This window comes from Mytilus galloprovincialis, chromosome 13, assembly GCF_965363235.1.
Source record: "Mytilus galloprovincialis chromosome 13, xbMytGall1.hap1.1, whole genome shotgun sequence".
Lineage (NCBI taxonomy): Eukaryota > Metazoa > Mollusca > Bivalvia > Mytilida > Mytilidae > Mytilus > Mytilus galloprovincialis.
Genome location: NC_134850.1, coordinates 66,125,122 through 66,152,413, shown reverse-complemented (window position 1 = coordinate 66,152,413; position 27,292 = coordinate 66,125,122). Strand labels below are relative to the sequence as shown.

Below are 27,292 nucleotides of genomic sequence, written 5' to 3'. Positions count from 1 at the left end.
TTCGGTAGGTCACATTCATGACAGGGAAGAGAATTGTAGTTACGACGTAAGGAACACATCCAATATCATGTGTGACACGGTTATTCATAACAGTCAACCAACTCGTAATGGCGTCCGTAAAATTTACGAAGGGATGATTTCAACTTCACCATTTTGAATTCTTGGTTTAATAGCTTCCTTGTGAGCATCAACCCTCTATCAAGAAAATCATGATAGGAAATGCAAGCACGGGAATATCGTACCAATTGGGAGATATATACCCCGTATGCAGGTGCTGCTGGAATGTTGCTACTCAGAAATGGAAAGTTCACAATTGGAAAGCTGAAATCATCTGTTTTGTCGTAAAGTTTTGTTTTTAACCGACCCTCATTGTCAATTTCTAGATGTAAGTCAAGATAATGTCGTATGCATACAATTATTAAAGAAACAATACACAATTTATTAAAGAAATGCTGTTAAATGTAAGACTTTTAAACAGTAAAGAAATAAAACATGATTTGTGATTTCATCTAGTCTATTGAAATTTTATATTCTAGTCTGTTTCACTGTAAACCAATTACGTCGTTAGGGCTCTATATCATTCTCTGTCACTCCTTTCAAACCTAAATCATCAAGTACTCTATCAAAGTACGTCTCATCAGGAAAACCAAACCTGAAAATTAATTAAAGGGACAATTTTTTAGATTACAGATAAATTTTATTTATCAGGTTTGTGTGCGTGTAACAGATATGTCTCATTTTGAATAGGGTTGTGTACTTGTAAACAGTTAATATATGAGAAATCTTCTGATAAACAAACATATACATATGCAAAGAAATATGCATGAACTCCAATTTAAACGAGTTTAAATCTATATTTATGATTATTCCTGAACATCCAAAAAAAAATAACAAAAAAAAACTACATCATGTAGTTGCAACCCTCAAAAGATAAAAAAAAACTGATCAGATGCATACGTATTGAGAAACAACACATATTAATATACCAAACTTTGGTGAACTCAGATTCCACTTATAAGTAAAGAGTGCATGCTTGTTTTCATTTTATATCATATTCCAAACGTATCAGAATTTAAAAGATTGAAGAAACATTGGTAAAAAGGGACATTGTTATTTGTAATTGAAACGTTTTATTGTTCTATGGTCCAGCTGGTTGAATATCAAAACGAAAGTAATTGTTTAATTTCATTATCCGAGATAAAACAGTGTATTTAATGACAAATACCAAAACCAAATATACACCAAACATGCACCATAACTTAACATGACGAACCGTGTGACGTTAGGCGCAGTCAATATTACTTTTCTCCAGGTGAATATAATTTGTATAGTTAAACCTACTAGAATGATACCAATATGGAATAACATTTATTCCAGTTCTGTGTCGGAAGTTTAAGTTTCGTTTAAACTAGTCGGCATGGTAGCCTAGTACGTAAGTAGACCTATTTACAGTTCTATGCCTTTGAGTAACAAGGTCTCTGATAATAAATGAATATTCAAATAGACTAGATAATTTTCCTCATTCCCAGGTCGCTAAATTTCTACAATAATGAAAACTACAACCAAAGGTATAATATTACACTTTAATATGTATACATGTTGAACCCTTATAGTAATACAAAAGAAACTCTATACAAGTACTATTTTGAAAATAAAAAAACGTAGACTAAAAAGAAGTGAATGTTTAACTTACGTAGCATTTAAATTACAACTCCATTTTTGCCTGTCGTTCTCGATGTCCCGATAGTAAATATCAATCGTCTATCAAATGCTATTTGCAATAGCTTTGCAAACAACTTGCCTTTTGTATTATTTGGGAGATATGCCCGCCTTGTTATTCCTTCAAAAGGTCTGCCAGGATGTGGATACTCTGCCTGCAAAACCAATAAATTAACTTGACAATGCAAAATGAGTATACCTGTTAAACCTGTTGTTTTCTGCTATGCATGCATTCCACCTCCATGTAATCTAGACTCAGTTAAATATAACGATATTCAATAGGATACTCTTGGTATCTTATATTATTTTTCTGTATGTGTTGCATTTTAGTGTTAGTGGGTAATATAGACCCGGCGGCCGTTACTTGTATTAATAGATTTAAGACCATATAAAGGTCTTTTATGAGTTGATACACATAATGACTTCTCAAATCGATATACCAATCAATTAGTATTGCTGAGAATGTCAGTCGTTGCTGTATCATACGTAAAGCTTCTAAATCTGTTTATGTGTATGCTACAAATCATAAGCTGCAAAAGTAATGTCGACATAATTGACTTTACTTAAAAAATTGTTTAGCATACTATACAGCATTCAATAGTATTTTAAAAAGATACACAATACTTTTAAGAGCTGACCATTGGCATGTGATCCTGGAATCATGTAAGCAACAAATGTAAACAGGACGTAAAATATTGATAATTAAAATCAAAAGAACAATATGTATTGGCTTATTTGTGATGGATATGAATTTGGTTGACTGCTTAAAACTGATACTTTGTTCAACGAAATATTGGATGCCGCGAAATTCTAAGTTTAATATTTAAATTTATGTTTTGTTAATGCCCAGGTATAATGTGGAGATGTAAACATATGGCTGTGCTATTCGAATATACCAAAGCTATACAAAAGGCTGAAATGATTTTATTTTAATTCATTCGATTGCTCGAAATTTTCAAGTTTGTAATCATATTTCTTTTTATGTCACCTTTCTGGTGTTGCATCATCTTGTTCCATTAAATACAACATTTTCCGCTATCCATTCCAGTCCTGACACGTAACTGCGCTGCACGTACTTTTGTGCTCTTGGAAAATGGTTTAATATTTTGTTTTCCCGCTTCCTGTTTATTACCATAACGTTGTCCTGATTTGTTGAAACTTTGTGCAAATTCTTGTCTGATCAAACTAATAAGAGCATAGTTTTTATCTATGAAATGTATTTCAATTAAACTTGAAGTATTACTTCTGATTCTGCTGTACTCTTCTATTGCTTTGCAGTATTCTTTAGCACAAATATCTTTAGGAATTGGAGAAATGCATGTAACAATACAAATATCATTATGAAAGCATTCGTTTTGAGATTTTCTTTTCTTCTTTGCCTTAATAATGTATTATCTGTAACTTAGATTGATTTTCCTCTAAGTTCAGTATTTTTGTGATTTTCCTTTTTAGATAAGATTATATTCATACTTAGTATTGTGAATCCTTGTCTTGTCTTGAATAAATCATCATAAGGTTTGTCCTGTAAAATGTTCAATAAAGCCAGACCCCAAGCCTACATTTTCATTATACTACATATAACACACACATTGATGGGAGAGAATTAAAGCAAATCAAAATTACCCGACACATACTACTTCCTCGTTAATCAACAATTGAAAGGAATTGCATGCTGATGACTAGAACAACATGTTAATATATATATTTTAATGGATGTCTACAATGTGCAGGGTTTTATTTCAATTAATTTATTGTCATACAAAAAGATTCGAGAAAAAAAATTATAATTTATTTAAAGTATACCAAATCATTTTAAGATATCTAGGCTCAGCTGTATGTATTAAAAATTTGTAATAAAGGCTATTAGTTGATGATGAAACACAGGTGCGGACAGGAAATCTGTCATAACGTCTTATATAGTTTTCATGGTCTTCATAATACTGTTTTCCTGCAGCTTCATACATTGGTGCAGAATTTCCATAACGAAAAAAAAATTGTTGGCCCTAACTATGCAATCTACATCTAGTTTCGAAAAACTTTCAAAGTAAACTTTTACAGTTATGCCTTCTACAGTTGTAAAAATCTAATTTGCAGAGATTTCATCATCGTAGCGGACATCATTCATGGAGAGACTTCGAAATACAAAGTGTTTAGAAGACAGTTGGTCCATTTCTCTTGAATAAGACACGTCAAGATTATCTTAATCTGGTATGTCGTCATCCTTTCTTTCTTTTAGAAATTGTTTGTTAATGTTCAAAATCTTTTCTAAGCGTTGTTTGGCTCGCTGTAGAAGTAACAATTCGTCTCCAAATAAGATAATATCGTTTTTATTTATCTGACAATATAGAAGGATTATTGTGTGGTATTATTAAGAGACAGTACAGCATCACTATACCGAAAGGTGAAATAAAAAGACTGGGCTAATTTCTTTTCTCCTTTCTGTACAAGCCCTTGGATAAATTGTGCTTCATAGGAATATAAAAACAAATCTACAAGTAGAGGAGCGCAATTGGTACTCATTTGGATTCCAACAGTATGTTGAAAGACCAAACCTCCAAATTAAACTTCAAATTCAAAATTAACAGAAACTATAATATGCATTCAGTATCTGCTGTTGTTTTAAACAAAGCGCAAATATATAAGCCAGACTTCTTAGTGAACATGATACAGTAACAACCAAAACCTAATCATATATATGGTCTTAGAGCATCGAGACAAACATGAAGTAAATATTTATTTTACATTTGATATTTTTTTGTAATAAGGATATGTTTTATGATTTCCAATGAGACAACTAACCACAAGATACCATAGATACTTTCTATGTAAGAAACAGTCGGCCAACATGCTGTTTTTGATTATGTGTAAACCCAATACCGGATTTCCCCTTTTTGAATATACCTATAAGCTGCTGGTAGTTGTCTTCTGTTTTCTCTAGTTATGTTTGTAACGTTTTTATTCTCTCATTGGAATCTTCGTGGTGTTGTCTTAACCTGTCTGAATGTTTTTCGTTATCTTCAGTTTCCCTGTTAAACAAAGGTGTTGACCAAAGTCGTCATCAACCGCTTGAACGTAAACATTTTGTATACAACGACAAAGGAAACTTGGAAACTATATTATACATATAACTTAAGATATATTGAAAAAAAGATAAAAGTTAGTTTTAACCATACAAAATTGAAATTCAACAGATACCTTTCATATCAAAATAATCTTACTTTAATCTTTAATCTTTTATTACGTAAAAAAAAATAATACTGACTTTTGAGGAAACTTCAAAAAAGACATGTATGTTCTAATAGTGAATATAAAATCTTATTTCTATAATCCAGACACTAACGTGTATATGAACTCGTCCGTTTAAAATTCCTTTTTTCAATGCAACACTTCATATATACCAAATTGTCACTATAACTTGTAGGAAGTAAGTCTCATATAGTAATTTGAAAGATAATTCTGTTATACTTTTAACACTTCAATAAAAAGTAAAATCACAAAAAAATGAACTCCGAGGAAAATTCAAAACAGAAAGTCCCTAATCAAATAGCAAAATCAAGAGTGATCTTTATCTTCTATCTCATCCGATGTACATATATTGGGTGCACTCGTTCATAATTTGTCATTGTGACCATGTATACAGATCAGTGGGATTGTTTCCTTCCACTGACATATTTAGTAAATGAAATTGTCTGCTACACTGTACTTAAGTTTACTAGTAGTTCTTGAATTTTCAAAGACAAATTTGAAATTACCTTCAATGCTTTAAATTTTCCTATTTAAGAAATAATTGATGCCAGCTATACTTTATTGTAGTTTTAACATGGGTAGGCATTATATTCGTGATTATTTTTGCCAGAGCGATAGCTGGCATCAATTATTTCGATTCTGATTAGGACAATTACGGTAATTTCTATGTTCGCTACATGTATAGGTGTATAGTATTTGTGTAGGCTCTTCCATCAACCTCCTTTTCGATTTTTATCCAACTAGTTCAAACCAGATTTATTTCGCAAAGTTCTATTTTTTTAAATTCAAAATTGAAACAGAAATTAACAAATTTATTAACTTAAACAATATTTGTGTCACAATATAACAGAAAAGTTATAATTCAACGTCTTTTTCTTTGAGGTCAATTTCTGACACGCACATTTTGAAGTCAGTCGTCAATGGCGGTGGACGCACAATTAAGGAGAATCGGGTAGGTCGATCTTTATTTAATAAATTAATTGTAAATGTTCCGCCGGTTATTGTAGCATCGGTAAATATGTTCATATCTGATAGAGGATTCCTTGATAAAGTTGTGCTGACATTCGAGACTTGGCAGGAGGGGCCCTTTGACAGAGATTCATTTTAATATACTTGTGGTAGTCCAAATAATTACGACGTCTGGCAAGGCTACTTTAAAAAAAATTCTGGGACGCCTTCCTACGACGGCGTCCCAGAAAGAATTAAAAAATAGCCTTGCCAGACGTCATAATTATTTGGACTATACTTGTGGTAGCTACACACTGTAAAGTTGATGAAAGGGTACCTCTTTGTGCATCTGACGATTTCAAATGCTGTATTACATGATGATTAAAATTAATACTGAGTGACAATCTTGTTGCATTCGTAAAATGAATTGGAAACCTTGGTGGTATATTGGTAATTACGCCTTTTTTTTATATATATTTTATAGGAGAATGGGGTTCGATTCCCTGCTTGGGTCAATCCATTCTATCATAAATATGAAACAGTTTTGTCATTTCAGTGCAACAGTTATAATTAACCTATACTTTATTTTATATTTTATCGTCAGATCATATGTTTCAATGAAGTTATTATATAAATGCCTTTTAACAGGATAGATGAAACGTGTTTTTCAGAGAGAGGGGTTTTGAAGTTAGAACAGCCAACATGAACGTTGCGATATCTAGGTCAAATATGTCAATTTCGAATTGTAACACATTGTTGTCATTGTAAAAGTATACGTAACAAAATGTGTATCATTTTAGTGTTTGAAAGTGTCCTAAGTTAATGAAATACATTAAATGCGTATACCAATTTGATAAAATTCATTTTTCTGCCGTAGTCAATATACGCATGTGTAAACTAATTTTATTGGATAATAAAGTATGGTTTCTTTACAAAGCTAAAGAAGCACGTCATATTAGAATAACAAATGAGACATCATTTTCAATTCCTCAATAAAATAATCGAAATTCATAAACTAAAAGAGGGACGAAAGATACCAGAGGGACAGTCAAACTCATAAATCGAAAACAAACCGACAACACTATGGCTAAAAATGAAAAGGACAAACAGACAAACAATAATACACATGACACAACATAGAAAACTTAAGAATAAACAACACGAACCCTGCTCCACATGTGGCACCCATCGTGTTGCTTATGAGATAACCAATCCGGTAAATAGTCTAATTCGGTAGGTCACATTTATGAAAGGGAAGGGGATTGTAGTTACGACGAACGGAACATATCCGATACCATTTGTGAAACGGTTATTCCATAACTGTCAATCAACTCGTGATTTGGTCCGTAAAATTTACGAATAGATGATTTCAACTTCACCATTTGGAACTATTGATTTAATAGCTTCCTTGTGAGTAACAACCCTCTATCAAGAAAATCATGATAGGAAATGCAAGCACGGGAATATCGTATCAATTGGGAGAAATATACACTGTATTTCAATCGACCCTCATTGTCAATTTCTAGATGTAAGTCAAGGTATGAGGCCGACTTAACTGTATCTGTTGTATCCTTTGTCTCTTGTTCAATTGGATAGATGCGTTCGACGTAGTCACCAAATTTTGAATTATTTAGTGAAAGAACCTCATCTTTATAGCGGAAAGTAGAGTTAAAGGATATTGCTAACTTCTTATCTTTCTTCCTAAGAAGTTACTGTATGAAGTTAGCCTCATAATATTAAGGAAACAAGTCGGCAAGAAGAGGGACCCAATTCGTTCCCATTGGAATGCCGATAGTCCTTTGAATAACACGTCCTCCGAACGAAAAAATAGGTTGTGAATCAAGAAATCAAGCATCTTGATAATGTCAGTTTCAGAGAATATTTTGTTCGAATCAGAGTGATCCTTTACAAAGTAGGATTTATCCCCTCCTCAGACAAGATACTTATACTTCATTGGCCATTCTTTTTTATGAAACAAAGCAATACCAACTCTTTCAATTTGTCTTTTAGTTTGGAATGTGGAATATTTGTATAAAGTGTAGTTGGGCTTGAGTATATACAGAAGATAAATTGTCTATGTACTTTTCCAAAATATAACTTTTCCCGCTAGGTAACGAAATGATACATATATTAAACTTTGTTTTGTTAAATTTCATTAATATGACAGTGTTGAAATGTACAGTTCTAAGAACTATAATGTTACAAAAAGAGAAAAACACACCTTCCAAGTCTATATTGTAAAGCGTCCAGTTTCTTTACTAATTCGTTGTTGGTAGCTTCTTGTTGTTTTGTGTTTTTCTCGGAAATGACTGTGAAAAATAAAGGTGAATTGTACACAACATTTGTCAAAGTCTAAATACTTTTCCCTTTACATATCGTATTAGGTGATGGTTGGTTATAATAACTACAATATTTTTCAATTAATTTTTGAGTGATTGATAATTGATTGTTAATGTTAAACGCCAGCTTTATGGCTATTGACGATACCAGTATTTATTGGGAGATGAGTTTGGATTTCCTAAAAGGAAACACCGATCTTTAGCAGGAAAACTAGAAATATTAGTCAGCTAATATTACAGTCGAACGGTGTGTTGTTGCAGTTAGGAAACTCGGTATTGAAAGACAAGTGGCACTGTAGATTGCATAATAAGACAGTTTGTATTTATGGGGGATATCAGAGACGAAAGTGCCAATAAAAAGTGGGTACACACCTTTACAGGAAGGTGAACAATGGCACTGTAAAGTTAACAGAGGGAAATTATTATACTAAATATTATCATTACAAAGAAAACTCTGAAACTAATTTAAACAATGCCATTATATAGTTAAGATTCTGGGAAAATTTCAATGGTAATAATAAGATGTTTCATGAGAGGAGTGGATAGACCGGTGTGAAATGACAGGTGTCAGAACATGATAGAATATATTCAGTTTAGAAAAACAATCATTTTGCCATTAAAGTATATTGATAGATTATCGTTGATTATCTCAACGAGATTGGTTTTCTCGCTTGAGCCGGCACGCCGAAAGTGAGAAAAGCAATCGAGTTGAGATTACAAATAATAATCTGTTTATCGCTAATTACCTATAACGACGTTGTCAATTTAATGTCAATTCCATTACCAACGCCAAGTGCGTCCTTATATTTGAGTGATAATTTTCCATCTCAAGCGAGTACCCTGATATGAAAAATTATCACACAAAAGATCAAAGGAAAAAAGCACAAAATATCGATAAAAAACATTATTTCATACAATTTGAAATGTAATGTGTACAGTTTTATCTTATCATACATGACGAAATGATTATTAATTATCAAACCGTTTTTCTGATTGGATGATATGCAATCTGTGTGCTCAGTATATCTTGACTTTCATCTAGAAATTGACAATGAGGGTCGGTTGAAAACAAAACTTTACGACAAAAGAGATGATTTCAGCTTTCCAATTGTGAACTTTCCATTTCTAAGTAGCAACATTCCAGCAGCACCTGCATACGGGGTATATATCTCCCAATTGATACGATATTCCCGTGCTTGCATTTCCTATCATGATTTTCTTGATAGAGGGTTGCTGCTCACAAGGAAGCTATCAAACCAAGAGTTCCAAATGGTGAAGTTGAAATCATCCCTTCGTAAATTTTACGGACGCCATCACGAGTTGGTTGACCGTTATGGAATAACCGTATCACAAATGATATCGGATATGTTCCTTACGTCGTAACTACAATCCCCTTCCCTTTCCTGAATGTGACCTACCGAATTAGACTGTTTACCGGATTTGTTATCACATAAGCAATACGACGGGTGCCGCATGTGGAGCAGGATCTGCTTAATCTTCCGGAGCACCTGAGATCACCCCTAGTTTTTTGGTGGGGTTCGTTTTGTTTATTCTTTAGTTTTCTATGTTGTGTCGTGTGTGCTGTTGTTTGTTTGTCTTTTTCATTTTTAGCCATGGCGTTGTCAGTTTGTTTTAGATTTATGAGTTTGACTGTCCCTTTGGTATCTTTCTCCCTCTTTTATGTTGTAGATGTAATACCACCAAATCATGGTACGTCACATCCTGTTGTATATGAAAATATGTCGACAAAAAATATGCCCTTGAAATTTGACAGGTGTAGTTAATTTATCCTACATTTTATTGTAGTTAAAGATTTCTGTGTCATAAACATATGTCTTGGGTATTTCAAATCACCATTCAAATCACCATTATTTTTTTTTTTTTGAGATTACTATAGAATATTTCGTAATCTTGAGGTTACATGGTGACTAAACCTTGTACACAGATAAAATAAGGGGAGACATTTGATTGGTTAACTTCCAGTGATGTTTATTTTCTTATATGCAATGAAATGTTATGTGATTTTTTTATTTGAAACCAAGATAAGACAATAACAGTCAAAACCAAGGAGTAAACAATTCTTTTTTTCTTATATTCTGCTATGATAGAACATTTTCTTAGGAAAATCTTAAATAAATATTTATTTATAAGTTAACGAAAATTATTTTTAATGCTGTAACGACAAATTATTCACTGAAAGAGAAGCCTTTTATGTCACTCTTTTGAAAGCGGCGTAAATTTGATTTTGACGTAAGGACTTTTGAAACCTGCTTGGAGACAGTAAACTTGTATATGGATTTTCCATTCTACTAAAATATTTTAATTACTCATTTCAGATAACATTTCTATCATAAATGAGTGAAAGTTACCCCATTATTTTTACTTTTTGGCCTGTAAAGTTGAAATTTTGAGGAAATGAGAGGTATAAATTGCCAAAAGAGACCTTATAAAGAAGACAAAGAGGTCCATTTGTGGTATTTATCTTCCTAAAATCATCTTGAGTATAATATTAAACTGATTGTAGGCAGATAAGATGAATATTCGATTATTTATTGGTCCACAATAGATTCTATCTTGATGCGGCTTGGTTTGGATTTGTCGAGGAAATTTTGCTCGAATCTCTGTAGATGTCGTCTTTCATTATACTAGATTTTTTTCAAACTATTAAACTGATTATGACAAAACTTGACAGAAATGCTTGAAATAACCAGTATTACAAAAGAAAAAAAGTCACATTAATTTGATTACACAATAATGTCTTCTTGTAAGGATGGTATATTAGATATATTGAATATTCACGTCGAAATAAGATAACCTCTTCTCGATTTAAGTTATGAAGGAGACCGACATCAAATTGATATAACCAGATTATACATTTTAGTACTAAGACCAAATCAACGCTATAAGTTAATTCAAAATGTATAAAAATCCATAATATAAAGCCTTTCTTTATTTGAAGACTGAAATTGATTGCATATAAAACAAATGAATATAACACGTTACAAAGGGCATACGTTCAAAGCGATTTTCTGAAATAAACTTCACCAGTAACACTCAAATAGGAATATTTGAAAAGCCAATTATGTATATTAAAGTCGAAACAGTCGAAGACGTATGTAACAAAAAAGGACCCACAAAATAGCCAAATCTATCTCTAAGTTTCAATTTGTCTGAGGGAGTTGAGACTTTATTTCCTTTATATTTTCAAAATTCATACAAAAATTGGATATATCGAGAAAGCTAAATTTTAAACTGATCTGATTTTTTTAGATTTAAAACGATGATCAACGCTTATCATAACTACAGTGTTCATTCTTATAAAGTCAAAACCTACCAGATGGTGGTGTCCATATTTCATCCTGGTCATTGTCAGTACTATCATCCTCATTCGATACGTCAGACATCTCTCACTGTACACGCTCATTAACAGAATATTATGAATTTATTTATTCCATGTGTAAAATAAAGTGTTTCGTGTTTTTTTAACTTTGCCCCTTTCTTCTGTAATTGGATCTAGTTTTACATGTATCATTCAAAGAACAACAAAAAAGTATTTGTAAGTATAAGTGGTTTCTATATATTTTCTTTAAATACAGATTGAGGTGTGTGTGAAATACCGTAACTTAAAAGAAAGTGTATGTTTAAAGGTATTGTCTATTTTTTTGCTCAGCTGCTTATTATTACAGCTGTCATCCTCGTCCGTCGTCGGTTATCTTTAACAAGCATTTTCTTCTCACTAACTAGGTAGATTGAATCAAAATTGTTTTTGGGGTATCCAGTTTATCAAATATATTCGATGCCTTTGATGGTAGAAGTTGATGTTTAGTTTTTTCCTCTATATGGACTCCCTCTGATTTTATTTGGCTTGGAAGTCGATATTTTTGATAAAACTATATAAAACCCTGTACCAAGTCAGGAAAATGGCCATTGCTATATTATAATTCGTTTCTGTGTGTGTTACATTTTAATGTTGTGTTTCTGTTGTGTCGTAGTCCTCCTCTTATATTTGATGCGTATCCCTCAGTTTTAGTCTGTAAATCGGTTTTGTTTTTTCCTTATCGATTTATGACTTTCAAACAGCGGTATACAACTGTTGCCTGTATATATAGTAGTTAAAACAAATGTACATGTTAAAAGAAATCAGCAAGAAAAGATCTACAAATAAGTGAAAATTTTAAATTATAAAATAGTTCAATATATATAGCATGGTCGTAATCGCACTGCTCTTTTGTCACACCAACAGAATCTTATATTGAAAGCAGTTGGTATGTGTCGTTTCTCCAAACTTAACTTTCATTGATAAAAGTAATATGATTCTTTTCGTCATTATGAAAGGATCAGTTAAATAGCATCTAAGTCGTCTTATAACGTTATAATAATTTGGATTACAAGCGTTATGAATAGAATCGCTGTAGATAGAGGTATATGTATAGATAAGGAAACCAGCACAATCAAAATTTACACTGTCAATTGTTTAAGGTAACTATCTAAAGCCTCGGTCACACCTTAAGCACGAACGGACGTCTAACGGATGAAAATAAAAGTTGTCCGTTGACAAAATGTTATCCGTTGGGAGTTCGTTGATGACTGAGTAAATAAAACGGACACGTCACGACTGCATAACGGACACACACCGGATATGCAACGTACAAGAAACGGAAACATACCGGACAGGATGGATTTTGAACGTACATCCTACGTACGAGTACCGCATAAAACGTACACCTAACGAAGCGTATCGGATAAAACAGATGAACAAGATATACGGAAAAATTACAGGCGACAATAATAATACATGTAAATCGCATAAATATTCAAAATGTTTCTGTGTAACTGTTTTTGGTTTGTTCTTTAACATGCTGCCAAAAGGCAGTATCTGGCCTGAATAAGAGCTACTTAATGTGAAGACTTGCCCTTACTCTAAGATCGATTATGAATAATAAGAATTCATGAACCTTTAGAAATCTAATTGGCATTTCTGACGCGAAATTTTCAATTGGCATTTATCCGTTTCAGATCCGTTCATCGTCCGTTTTCTCCGTTATACGTCCGTTAGAAGTCCGTTTCACATTCGTTCAACATCCGTTTTATCCGTTAGACGTCCGTTAGAAGTATGTTGGTGAACTTATCTGCCAGACCTCCCACGGATGTATAACGGAAACGTGACGGATACAAAACGGAAACTAAACGGACGAGTACCGTACAAAACGGACGACTACCGGACGTCCAACGGACATTTCATCCGTTGGACGTCCGTTCAAAGTTTTACACATGCTCAAAATCTTGCACTGGACAGAACGGATGTCGACGGATAAAACGTACGCTAGACGGACGTGCAACGGATATGAACGGACGACTAACGGATAAGAACGGACTTCTAAAGGACATGAACGGATTGAAAAAAAAGTTATCCTTTAGGCATCCGTTTGAGCTATCCCTTAAGGTGTGACCGAGGCTTATAGGATTGTTTTATTTTGTAAAATAAATGAAATATCCACCAGCCCAGTAGTCAGCACTTTACCTTGATCGCTGATATTATTATTGTTAGATCTTAACAACGCATTTACAAATTACATTAAACGAAAGTAGATTTTAAGAAAGCAAAAATACATAATTTGGTAAAAGATTTTGGAAACGTATAAGCAAAATTTCAATGCAAAGTGTCAAATTTAATTCAATGAAAACTACTTACCTCACAATCTTTTCCTTTAGAACAGAAAGTAGAATTTTTCGTGGCAAGAGTAGTTCTTTTTACAAATTTAAATAAAGTCATGGTGGAAAAGATACGAAAAGAAATATAGGTGAAAGTAGAGTAACACAAGTCTATAAAAAGAAAGAGGATGAACACGATGACGAGGAACACACGTTGTGAAGAAAAAACAATTGTATTGAGAGGAATATGTTTAACAAGTATGATCAGGAGGGAAATGTACATGTACGAAGAGGTGAAGGAAAGTAAGGCAGAGGAAGAGATGAACATTGAGGAGGATTGAGCAAGGACATGATAATTACTAAAATTAATAGAGTAGGACGTGCTACCTCAAACTCAATCGTCAACAAAAAAATGCAAATTTTATGTTCTTTCAATATATTATTTGTTCATTTGAATTTTCATTTAATAATTTGTTTGACGATCGACTTTTACATTAGGGTCGAAAGATATCAGAGGGACAGTCAAACTTATAGATCGAAAACAAAATGACCGAACTATCGCTAAAAAAGACATAGATAAACAGACCAATAATAGTACATTAGACTCAAAATAGAAAACTAAAGACTAAACAACACGAACCCCACCAAAAACTAGAAGTTATCTGAAGTGTTCCGGGAGGGTAGGCAGATCCTGCTTCACATGTGGCACAAGGTTCAGTGTCTCAATCATGAGAGCAATAACAACCGATCAAGTATGCCAAAACTTTGTGGCAACTAACCAACATAACACAATTTCTAAAAACCAGTTTTACCAAAAATATAGGGTATGATTCTTGTATTTTTACGTTTCTTATAAATGTGAAACTGTGTGCTTAAAAGAATGACAAAACGTGGATTGATAGAATTAGCTGACCGTTCAAATCGTTGGAATGTCACCCCATCATCAAAAGAATACAAAAATGCATAAATCAAAGTTACATTTTACTACAGAAAAAAAACACTTGCTATGTTTAGAATTATTTGGTAATATATTCGTTAAAAGATAGTTAAACTTCTGAATGAGTTTTACATATCTGTCAAAACATATGCAAAAAAAATTCTTTTACATCTTGCACATGAAGTCGAAATCAAATATCAACTGCTTACTACATTATAACTTAAAGTATATGTAACGATAATAAATTACGAAAAAAATGTATGTAGTTGGGACCAGGTCAATTCATAAGCATTTGCTCCATTATTTGTGTTTTTTGCTTGAATATAAAAGTCATTAGATTGGTATTGTTTTATTCCGGATGTCATCCTATTACACTAGGAGCTATATTTCTTAACTTACATCTGAAAATGTAGTTTTAAGCTATAATAATTTACAAATTTATAAACAAACTTTTCGTAATAAATCGCAACAATATTTTGTCCTTACTGATACTGAATTGCTGATTTCTGTAAAAATGACAAACACAAATTGTAGATAAAATTACAATCATGAAACAAAAATGTTCCTCTTCCTCATTACAGTCACAGACTTGTTTCCTGTTGCTAAATACTATATAAAAATATATTGATATAATTCAATGATATATCTTATATTGAAAATTATTTCAATATGTACACCTACAACATCTTTACAAAAGAGAAAAATACTTAGACTATTCTGAGATTCCAGAATTTGTAACTTCCTCCCATTTGAAAATTTCTCCTATGGGAGTATGCATATCTTATCTACAAGATCTCCGTATACAAATTTTAACTTTTTATGTTCCCAAGATCTTTTAAGAAAATGCAACAAAAAGAACAATTTTCGAATTTGAAAGCATTTTAATCTTTGATTTGTTTTTTTATATATATTTTGAAATATTAGATAATGAACTATAGTATTTAAAACATACTTTATGTATAAAAGCATCCTTAACATTCACTTTGATTTTGGCGAGTCTGGTGACTTTTGATCGAATCTTTAAGGTTTGATAGCACCAAATCATGGTACGTCACATCCTGTTGTATACGAAAATAGGTCGAAAACAAGAATGTGTCTCCAGTACACGGATGCCCCATTCGCACTATTATTTTCTATGTTCAGTGGACCGTGAAAATTGGGGGGGGGAATCTCTAATTTGACATGAAAATTAGAAAGATCATATAATAGGGAACATATGTACTAAGTTTCAAGTTCATTGGACTTCAACTTCATCAAAAACTACCTCGACCAAAAACTTAAACCTGAAGCGGGACAGACGGACGAACGAACGAGTGGACAAACGAACAAACGAACGAACGTACGAACGTACGAACGGACGCACAGACCAAAAACCATTATGCCCATAAATGGGGGATAAAAATATTTCCTTGAATTTGACAGTTGTAGATAACTTATCCCACATTTTATTGCAGTAAAATAGTTCTGTGTCATAAACATATATCTTGGGTATTATAAAGCACTATTATTTTTTATTTTGGATTTATATACACTATTTTGTAATCTTGATGTAACATGGTGACTAAAACGTGTACACAGATAAAATAAGGGAAGAAATTTGATTGGTTAACTTCCAGCGATGGTTATTTTCCTATATGCAGTGAAATGTTATGTGAATTTTTTTCTATAGTACTGGACAGGATAAAACTTTACTCATGCCAAGTATATCTGTATTTGAAACAAAGATAAATTTAGCACATTTGTTTGAAAATACAAAGTGATCAAAAACTAATAGGAGAAAATTAATGGTGGTATTCAGTGTTTTCCTTTTTTCACTAAGGTAAGGTGGGTGTTTTAAAAAAATAACTTGCAACCGGGTGGGTTTTTTTAAATGTCCAACCTTTTTTAATTTACTGTGGGTGCACGTGGGGGTCACAGAAATAAAGATGAGTATAATATTCACATTTAATGGAGTTGAACAAACATAAATAGAAGTAGTCATATTAATTGTCAAATATTCTTTGATTTTATTTTTTCAAAAATTTATCTCTTTTGTCTCTTCTTTCATTTACAATTGTATGCATCAGCATGGATTTAAGGCCTTTCAATCCAGGTTTCCGTCCTGTTTCTTGCTTTTGTGCCGTATTTTTGGCACACAGAACAGTAGTATCCTTCCTCTGTGACTATAAGTCATTTGAAGTGTTGCTCATATTTGTCTTCACTTGCGTGTCTTTTCTGTTGTTTGGTTGATTTTTGTTCAATTTCCATAACTTCAACATAACTATCAATTTTATTTAACTTATTTGGTCTAGTATTTTCTTTATCATCATCGTCATCTGCCTTTCTTTTCCCCCGATTGATTAATGAAAACATTGAAATTTGACAATTGGACGCCATCTTTGTCAATGAAAACAAGGCGGGATTAGTATTCAAATTTTAACGGTACGGAACCGAAAAAAATCCGGATTTGGAAAAAAAAGCCGACCACCTCCTAAAATCGAAAGGTGGTCGGCTTTCAAAAGAAGGTGGTCGGCACACCCGGCTTAAATGCCGAATGGAAAACACTGGGTATTACACCTTAAAGGGTTTTCTTATAAAATATTTTATGACAGAATATTTAGGACATTTTATTAAACATGCAAAATAACAGAAAATATTAGGCTTATTATGAATAATCTATATTTCTTTACTAATGTTGTGATATTAAAGTGTATTTAATTTTTGTATCTTGGGAACATAAAAAGTTAAAATTTGTATACAGAGATCTTGTAGATAAGATATGCATACTCCCATAGGAGAAATTTTTCAAATGGGAGGAAGTTACAAATTCTGGGAGTATGCATATCTTATCTACAAGATCTCTGTATACAAATTTTAACTTTTTATGTTCCCAAGATCTTTTAAGAAAATGCAACAAAAGGAACAATTTTCGAATTTGAAAGCATTTTAATCTTTGATTTGTTTTTTTTTATATATATTTTGAAATATTAGACAATAAACTATAGTATTTAAAACATACTTTATGTATAAAAACATCCTTAACATTCACTTTGATTTTGGCGAGTCTGGTGACTTTTGATCGACATTTTATTAAACATGCAAAATAACAGAAAATATTAGGCTTATTATGAATAATCTATATTTCTTTATTAATGTTGTGATATTAAAGTGTATTTAATTTTTGTTTCTAATTAATTATATTTAGATGATTTTGCAAAATAGCTTGACATAGGTAGGTACTATATGCAAGCTTCTGTTGGTCGATGAAAAATTATAATGAATCACAAACCCTTAAAAATATTTTATTAATAATATGTTATATATATATATTTAAGAGATATGCATTATTTGTTATAATATTTGTTTCCATGAAAAATTGTCATCTTTTAGCTCCTCGTGATGTATTTTGAAAAGAAACCCAAAACCTGTTGTCCACGTTTTCGTGTTTCAAAATTGAAGAAAGGAATCAATGAAATTATTTTTTGAATTATTTACTTTAGATATTTAACAAAACTATTTTTATCGTTTAACATTACTTTCGTAATGTTTTTGTCGTCATGCTTGATTTTCTACACTCAACATTGCTCATTTAGTTAATACATCTTTACTAAATATTTGACTGAATTCCTTTTGAATCATCGTGATCATCCCTGCATCCTTATCAATAAAATGAATTTCCTTTAAACAGGTTGTGTTACCATTTTTTCTACTGAAATCTTCTACTGCTTTACCATATTCCTTACAACATACCTCATGGGGAACACCAAAGATACCTAGAACATAATGTGGTTATCATCAAGAAAAAAAACAGTTTCGGTAAAATCGCTCCACAATTCAATTTAGAATTTAAAAAGACATCATTTACAACCTAATTATATAAATGTCTAATTGTGTTGAAGAACGTACGGTTGCCGATAATTACTTATCTCTACTTTATTTGTGAATTTTTCTTGCACTGGAGTGTTTCTGATTTTTCGTTATTTCCTTTTTGTAGTTGACTAGAACACACCCGCGAAATCGCGGGCATTCAGAGCGTGGTCGAAAGTATGTAAAGTGTTTTAGGATGCATTTTTGTAAATATTTAATGACTGTAGAATTTAAGAAACGGTATCAAAAGTCATAGGTACTTGGGGACAGGACAATTGTTTTTCTACCCTCCTCCTTTTTCCCCCAAATTCCCATTTTTGTTTCTATTAATTTCAATATGAACATACATTTAGTATAATATGAACAATTTATTGCTCTAAATTAAGTGTGTTTCCTTTTTACTATCAATCTCAGTTTACTAATCAATCCACGGCGGTCATTGATATATTATATAGACCCTCTCCACTCAATATACTTAGTGACCCGATGAATTTTTGTAAAAGATTTTATGACTGGAGAATTTCAGAAAAGGTGTCAAAAGTCATAGGTACTTTTGGACAGGACAATTGTTTTTCTAGCCCGTTTCCTCCTTTTTTTTTCCAAAATTCCCATCTGTTTGTTTTCTATTAATTTCAATGATGATAGCGTTTACCTGTATGTTATGAAAGTTCATAAGACATTACTATGATCTACTATAAATAAAGTGTAATTGCGAACGTTCATAAGACATTACTATGATCTACAATAAATAAAGTGTAATTGCGTTGTACTACCATTTCTCTGTTTACTAATCGATCCACGGCGGTCATTGATATATGATTATATAGACCGTCTCTATTTAATAAACTCTGTGATCGCCGTGGATAGTAAACCTGAAAATGATAGCAGATAGCAATATGCCAAATACACTATTCATAGTAAATGTAATATAATTTTCATAGTATATACAGAAAAACGCATACCGGAAGTCTAGTCTGACTTGAAATTTTGTCCAATGACGGTAACAATATCCGAACGCCTTTTTTTTTCGTTTTTCTCCCAAAATAATCAATCTGAATAATCATAAGAATGGGTGACAAATACGACTATGCATGGTACTTATAGGACACAGAGGCGTGATGATTAATTTATTGCGGAAGGAAGAGAAGCGACACACAAAATGAGGTCTTCTCGTTTAATAGAGTAGATGGGGAACTACCGGTTCTGGGCCACTTTTCAAATGTTAACCCTATCGGAGAGGATACCCATAATGATACCCAGTGAGGATACCCTCTGACGTCATCATTAAGTATAACGATCCTAATTAATTATTTCTTTGGAGATAAGGTCATTATAAAGTGTTACTAATTACGTTTGTTTTTATTATTTATAGGTATTTATATATTTTCTTTATATTTGATGAAAATTCCCAGTCTACTAATAGATATACAGGAAAACCCCCACCTTAGTGTGTATTAACAGATACATACATTATTTATATAATAATGTTGTGTTTAACATTGACTATGCGAAAATAGTAGCCAGGGTGAGAGACAATAGTGCACGACCCGAAGGGAAGTGCACTATTGTCTCAAACCCTGGCTACTATTTTCCATAGTCAATGTTAAACACAACATTAATATCATACTGACTGTTTACTATTTTGAATAGTGACAGTAGTGTATTTCAGTGTTTAAAAAAAGCGCTTTATGTAACTCTGCATATAGATGAATTTATACTGCAACTAGTTGTGTTTATTTCCTAAATATAGAAGCATAGTTATATTTTGTATAATGTCAATTTCATCATGGAACACTTTCTCCACGTTCAGAGGTCCATTAAGGGATACAAATGTGTTTTTTTACGATTAAAAAAGCTATGATTTTTTTAATTTAAGTTGCAGTATAAAAACAATACTCATATAACTCAATAACTTACAAAAAACTAATGATAGCGGATCATAACTATTTATCTGTAAACAAATTACTTCTAAAGTATTCAAACAATTTTGGCTTCAACGGCACTTAGCAGAAGTAAACAAAGAACGAAAACGTTCTAACAGAAACTACAGTAATTTAAAGTCTCTTAAAATGTCACAGAAATTTAAATAAATATATCTTCTATTTCCCCCTGATTGTTCAATTGTAATAGTTTATTAATTGCCATGCTTATAAATCCAACCCACTTGTCTGTCAAAGCAACTAAGCTCCGCCTTTGCACGTGAAATTGACAATGATTGACATGAAAATCAATAGTCTGTTGCAACAGCAAGGCATACTATTTTCGCATAGTGCAGCTAACGCTATATATTTCTTTAAAAAAACTATGCAAAAATAGAGCAATTTTTCTACAGAAGGACATTCTTACAGGAAGTATACATAGTGCAGTTAACGCTATATATTTCTTTAAAAAACTATGCAAAAATAGAGCAATTTTTCTATAGAAGGACATTCTTACAGGAAGTATAATAATGTATTATATGTCTCTGGTATTACATAATATCTATTCACCTACGGCTATTAATGTGATAACATGATTATTAAATCAATATTGAAAGCGTGTTTAAACTTGACCATTATTGTATGTAGTGACCTTTAACATGTTGATACGTGTCAATAAATCCGCCATGTTGAAAAATCGCGTCGGTCTTTTGAAATCATTAAATCGTTATATTATTGGCACTAATAAGTACTAAATATCTTAATTATGATGACAAAAGATACTTACTAGATGATGGGATACAAAGTTTAGCTTATGGACATTGGAGAATATAATTATGTTATATGTCAATATTTTAATCACTTTACGTCTGTCATTCGAAGGAAGTGGACGTGTTTAAAGAACTCTCAAAGATGTCGAATACTTGTCCAGATTGTGGTTCAGAATTTTCGAGAAAAGACGTCATGTTGCGACACCAAAGAAACAAACACAGAATCAGTCAACCATATCCGCAGACCAATGATGCATATCCGCCGCCGCCGCCGCAGAATGTGATACTACATCATCCATTCACTATGATGTTGGCTGGACCTACTGGTTCAGGTAAGACGTTTTGGATGAAAACATTATTGAAGCGAGCACGGACTATGATAAAACCATCACCTGAGAGGATTATCTGGTGTTATAAACGGTGGCAGCCATCATTTAGTGAACTGCAACAAACCATTAAAAACGTTTTATTTCATTGACTCTAGATATCCAAGGTTAATCCACCTAGACGATTTAATGAGAGACGTCACAATAGTAAGGATGATTGTGAACTCTTTGTGCAGGGCAGTCATCACAGAAACCTAAGTGTAGCTTGTATACTGCAAAATGCGTTCTCGAAGGGAAAGGAGAGTAGAACCATGAGCATCAATAGCCAGTATATAGTCCTATTCAAAAACCCACGTGATCATGTTGGGCCAGCAATATTTGCTAGACAGATGTATCCTAATAATCCGAAGAAGTTCAAGAATAAGTAAAAAGAGGTGACACAACGACCATATGGGAGTCTATTCATTGATCTGAAACAGAATACAACGGAAGACGACAGACTAAAACTTAATATATTCGAAGACAAGAATATGATTGGTGGAGGTGTTTCTGAAGAGTATAGCAGCAAAAAAGAACCAGAACCACCTCAGTTTGAAAAATCATTTCAATGTGAGCAGACGTATTTACCGGACGAGAAAGAAATCATGCCTTCATGTGATGATTGTGGTGTAGTCTTTGAAAACGTTCCTGATTTAGCTAGATATATGAATAAGTGGTGCCCGGAAAATAATGATTTAAAAAGAAAAAGGGAATTTGAGGGTGAAGATATACCCTCAAAGAAGTCTCGTGTAAACGGAATTGATATAGAAGGCGGAGAAGATATGGCTTTTATAAAATTAGCTGAACTTGCCAGAGAGGCAAATGCAGATATATGGGAAGAAAAAGTTGATAAATGCATGAATGGTGACATGAAAGAAGGCCACGCCATGAGTAAGGCTAATCGCAAACTAAAAGACGAGGATATGGATCAGTTTTTGTCTAGATATAGTAGTTTAATTGAGTATTTACTACAGTTACAAAATGGTAAACTGCATGGCAAAGTTATGAAAATGATTACAGAATTAGTTAAAGATGGCATGGACTACGAAAAAGCCATTAAAGTAGCCATCAGGAAATATAAACCTATGTTTGAAAGTTTTCTAGATGAAGCTATTGATAACGAAACAAATATTGATGGTTCTGAAAGTGAAAATAGCATTGATGACGATGAGGAGGAGGAGGAGGAGGAGGAGGAGGAGGAGGAGGAAGACGATGAAAGCTCAACTATATAAATATGAGAACGTTGTACTCTGTATATTATTCTATAGTCATCATTCCATGTGTAAAGATGGCCTCTTGGGAAAAGTACTTGAGGAATATTTATTACAATCCAGCTAACCCAGCGAGTTTTGCAGGGCCTGATAAACTGTACAAATTTGTTCGAACAGATGGAAAATTCGTTCTCGGTAAATATAAAATACGAAAATGGCTACAACGACAGGAACCATACAGTTTACAAAGACCATTAAAAAGGTCGTTTAAGCGGAACAGAGTTATCGTTAGTGGAATAGACGACCAATGGGATCTCGAATTGATGGACATGTCTAAATTTTCGTGGTTATAATTTCATATTGGTGGTGATTGACATAATCTCCAAATATATATGGCTAGGACCTCTAAAGAATAAGAAAGGCGAATCCGTGGCGAATGCTTTGAAACATGTTTTATCAGAAGGAAGATCACCAAACAGAATAAGAACAGATAAAGGACAAGAATTCAGATCAAGATTAGTAGAATCTCTCCTAAAACAGAGAAATCTCCAACATTTATTTGCACAAAATACAGAAATCAAAGCTAATTACGTTGAAAGAGTTATCAAAACTATTAAATCAAAAATCATGAGATTTATCACCAGTAAGCAGTCATATGACTATGTGGATAACTTACAGAATTTTGTTAACAGCTACAATAAGACCTTCAATAAAACGATTGGCATGGCACCAGATAAAGTCAACATATCCAAAGAGACCAACCTGTGGTGGAAAATGTATTGGTCGAAAAGATTACAACCTAAGACAGCGAAAGCACGAACACATTTCCGTTTCAAAATCGGTGATAAAGTTCGGATTACATACATAAGAAATCCTTTTATCAGGGAAAAAGATGAGAAATGGAGCGGAGAGATATTTAAAATATCTCAAAGAATATTACGTGGTGGGCTTCCAGTTTATCGACTTATTGATTTTCAAGACGAAGAAATTTCAGGAACCTTCTACCAATCAGAAGTGCAGAAAGTGAATGTTCGGGAAGACGATATGTGGAAAGTTGAAAAAATCCTCAAAACTAAAGGCAAAGGACCCAACAAACAATATTATGTGAAATGGTTACACTGGCCAAAGAAATTCAACTCTTGGATTAAAGCTCGCGATTTATCTGATATTTGAGAGAGTTAACTATCCCGGAAAGACTGACTTCAAGTCTCGACAGTTTACACCCCTGCACGAAAGATAGCATACTGTTGGCCCTTTTGTGAGGTTAGAGATACTGTTGAGTGGTAGACGATTCTCTAATCCATTTTTCTCGATGTATAAAATAGTTATAATATATAATTTTGTTATATTGTAAAGGCACCATGTGGATGGCTCTCCGACCCATGTTCGTCTGAATTGACGGGGATATTAAATATTGTACATACTATTGTTATTATTATTATTACAAGTGTGGTACCAAGAAAATAAAACTTAAAAGAAAAAAGAAAAAAAAAAAGGAATACAATCACACAAAATTAGAATCAATTTGGATAATTCCTTGCACATATTGAAATAAGCAAAACTTTGAATTTATACATACAAACACACACACACACACACACACACATACACATCTGTACATTAATCAATAAAAAAAACAATTAATAAAGTCATAATACCTAAAAATGACGTCATAGAAATTAATTACTTAGTGCGGCGTAATACTTAATGATGACGTCAGAGGGTATCCTCACTGGGTATCCTCATGGGTATCCTCTCCCATAGGGTTAACATTAGAAAAAGTGGCCCAGAACCTGTAGTTCCCCTACTACTTAATAGTATAGATGTGTTTCCCTTGGTATTAGTTTGTACTCCAGATTTGTTTTCTCTTAATCAATTTATGACTTTTTAACAGCGGTATACTACTGTTGCATTTATATATACCACATATCCTAATTTTGGTATCGATGTATAGATGTTGGAAATTGTTAAGGACAACAAATGTACATACAAATTAACATAAATTACCTGAGCTGATTGATGGTGTTGCCAACGAAAGCATCCCATTTACTTCAGCTTCAAAGAAACAACATTCAACAGACTTTCGTAAAACTCTACAGCACTCTCTTTTATCGTTATAGGTATGCCATTTCGGTCCAACCGTATGGATAACAGACTTGTATTTGAGTTTCCCAGCAGATGTTGTGCAACAGGATCCCTCTTTTATTGGTCCATTTTGTTGAATATAGTCATCACTCTCTTTTTCAAAGTCATATCCTGCTGCAGCTGCAATAACATAAGCAACACCACCACCATGGGCTAAATTTTCATTTGCAGCGTTGACAATACAGTCTACATCTACACTAAGAATATTTCCATTATAAACTTTGACAATGATGCCCTCAGAAGTTTTAAATGTCATTTCAATCTTAGGCCTACTTGATGATGACAATGACCTTGAAAAATAAGTCGGACTTTTGACTGTTTGGTTTACACCGGAAGCTAATGTAGTCTCCTTTTTGGAAGAACTCAAATCATCAGTGTCTGTCACAAAAACTCTGTTTCGTCGTCCTTTACTCTGTTGTTTTAGACCAAGAGCTACCTCTGCCTTATGCTTTCCTTCTCCCAATATTTCATAATTTGATGCATATAAAGTGATCATTACTTTATCATCTGCCAGATCGCAGTAAATTTCTTTGGTGTCTGAAACAGCTCTTTTTATTTCATAAAACTTTTCATCAGATATCTTACTAGGACTAGCAATCGTTGAACTGGCTAAAGAACGAATGAAATCCATCTTAGACTTGAATACAGTCTGCAAATTTGCTTTCTTTTCATATGGATTTAGATATCTCATCAGTACACCATCTTTGTATTCACAGCGTCCAATAAATATCTGACAAACTTCACAATAAAACTGTAACATCTTGAATTCCAAATAACTAAGTTTGAAAGTTTCTATGTTCTCGTGAGAAACATCTGAGGATTTCTTATAGTGCTGTGAAGGCAATATCTGTTCTTTATTCTGAGCATTTGGTTTCTGTATAGTAGAAAAAAATCAGTTTCAATTGATTTTCATGATAACAAGTGAATCATGCGAGTTTTCAATCAATATTTCCTCTGCTAAATTAGGAAAACTATTTAAGAAAGCAACTTCAACGTCTTAACAGTGTTTTCATTGCGTATTCTACCGTCCATTCCATGTCAAGTTTTCTTATTTTCGTATTCTTTTTGAAAGATGCGATGAATATACGCATTTCATTATTTAATTCAGAATCATATTATTTACTCAACTTCTAAGTATGAAATATTAAAACTATCAAATGTACTATCAGATATATTACCTACCTTTATAAGAGTTACGTGAATATAGTATATGTTATTTAAAGAGAATTCTTGCACGTGTATGAGTAAACTGTAACTCAAAAACGAATGCATCTTTTAGCAAAGAACACAATAATTAAACGCACATTGATTCGTTTATTGCACTTCTGACAGACAATTGAAATTCGTAATATCTTCAAATTATTAATTTAGTTCCGGTAACGTCACTTACTTTTGATATTGAAGGGGGCACAACTACTATAGAATAAATCTGTAATTTCTTTTGGTTTAATCTATATGTTTAACCCGAATGCTTAATAAAATAGGTAGAATCTGCAAATTGGTCAATTTCTAGTTATGGTTGTTTTCTTATAATTAATTTTGAATGTAGCGCGTCTTCTGATTGGCTGACGTCGTTTTGTTTATATGCTCAAAGGCATAATTTTCTTATGTGACCATGACTTCATCAACGTTTTTTTATGGTTTACTCCGGTTTAAAATGGAATTTTGAATTAAATTATAAGAAATGACTGTAATATTTTTTCTGTCTATTCGCATACTTGCCAATTTATCAAAATGCCCATGGGGTTTTTTGCATGTAAGATAGCTGTCGTAGTTCTAAAAGTCTTCAAGTGGGCCTTCAGAACATTTTAATGTTGTTTTTCGGCTTCTTCATACTTTTATAAGCCTGTAGTCATTGTAGAAGTAATTGTTTTGTTTAAAATTGTGGACAAAATTGGTGTTTCAAAATGTCAATGGGGGAAATCCCCCGCAAATAGTGACAGTTGGCAGGTATGTATTCGAAAAAACATAACAAGTGTGGTGCACACTTTAAAATAGCCCGCTACGCGTGTTATTGAGTGTGCACCACATTTTTGATGTTATTACTTCAAAGACAGAAAAAATATTACAGTCATGCCTTAAGTATAAGTCAACTATCATTCGTACAAGAGCGCATGATCGTCACGAGTAACGATACATGTACACAATAAATAAATCATATAAACTTCTAAAAAGTGTATATAAAACAGCCATAA

The 27,292-nt window shown here is 32.7% G+C and overlaps 1 protein-coding gene and 1 long non-coding RNA gene across 2 annotated transcripts in view; both read right to left on the bottom strand.

The window, feature by feature from the left end:
• Window positions 1–430: 430 nt before the first annotated feature.
• On the bottom strand, window positions 431–3,196 carry LOC143057666 (uncharacterized). The gene is made up of 3 exons (XR_012972781.1): window positions 2,963–3,196; window positions 1,694–1,874; window positions 431–652 (listed from the first exon to the last, which is right to left on the bottom strand). It is a non-coding gene; the product is annotated as an uncharacterized LOC143057666 (long non-coding RNA).
• Window positions 3,197–18,106: 14,910 nt separating this feature from the next.
• The window catches only part of LOC143056355 (uncharacterized), a 42,359-nt gene continuing 33,173 nt past the window's right edge, over window positions 18,107–27,292 (bottom strand). The window contains exons 5-6 of the mRNA XM_076229444.1: window positions 24,960–25,971; window positions 18,107–18,593 (exon numbers count right to left, since the gene is read on the bottom strand). Coding sequence (XP_076085559.1) covers window positions 18,406–18,593; window positions 24,960–25,971 — 1,200 coding nt within the window. The 3' untranslated portion in view covers window positions 18,107–18,405. The remainder of the gene's footprint in view (window positions 18,594–24,959; window positions 25,972–27,292) is intronic.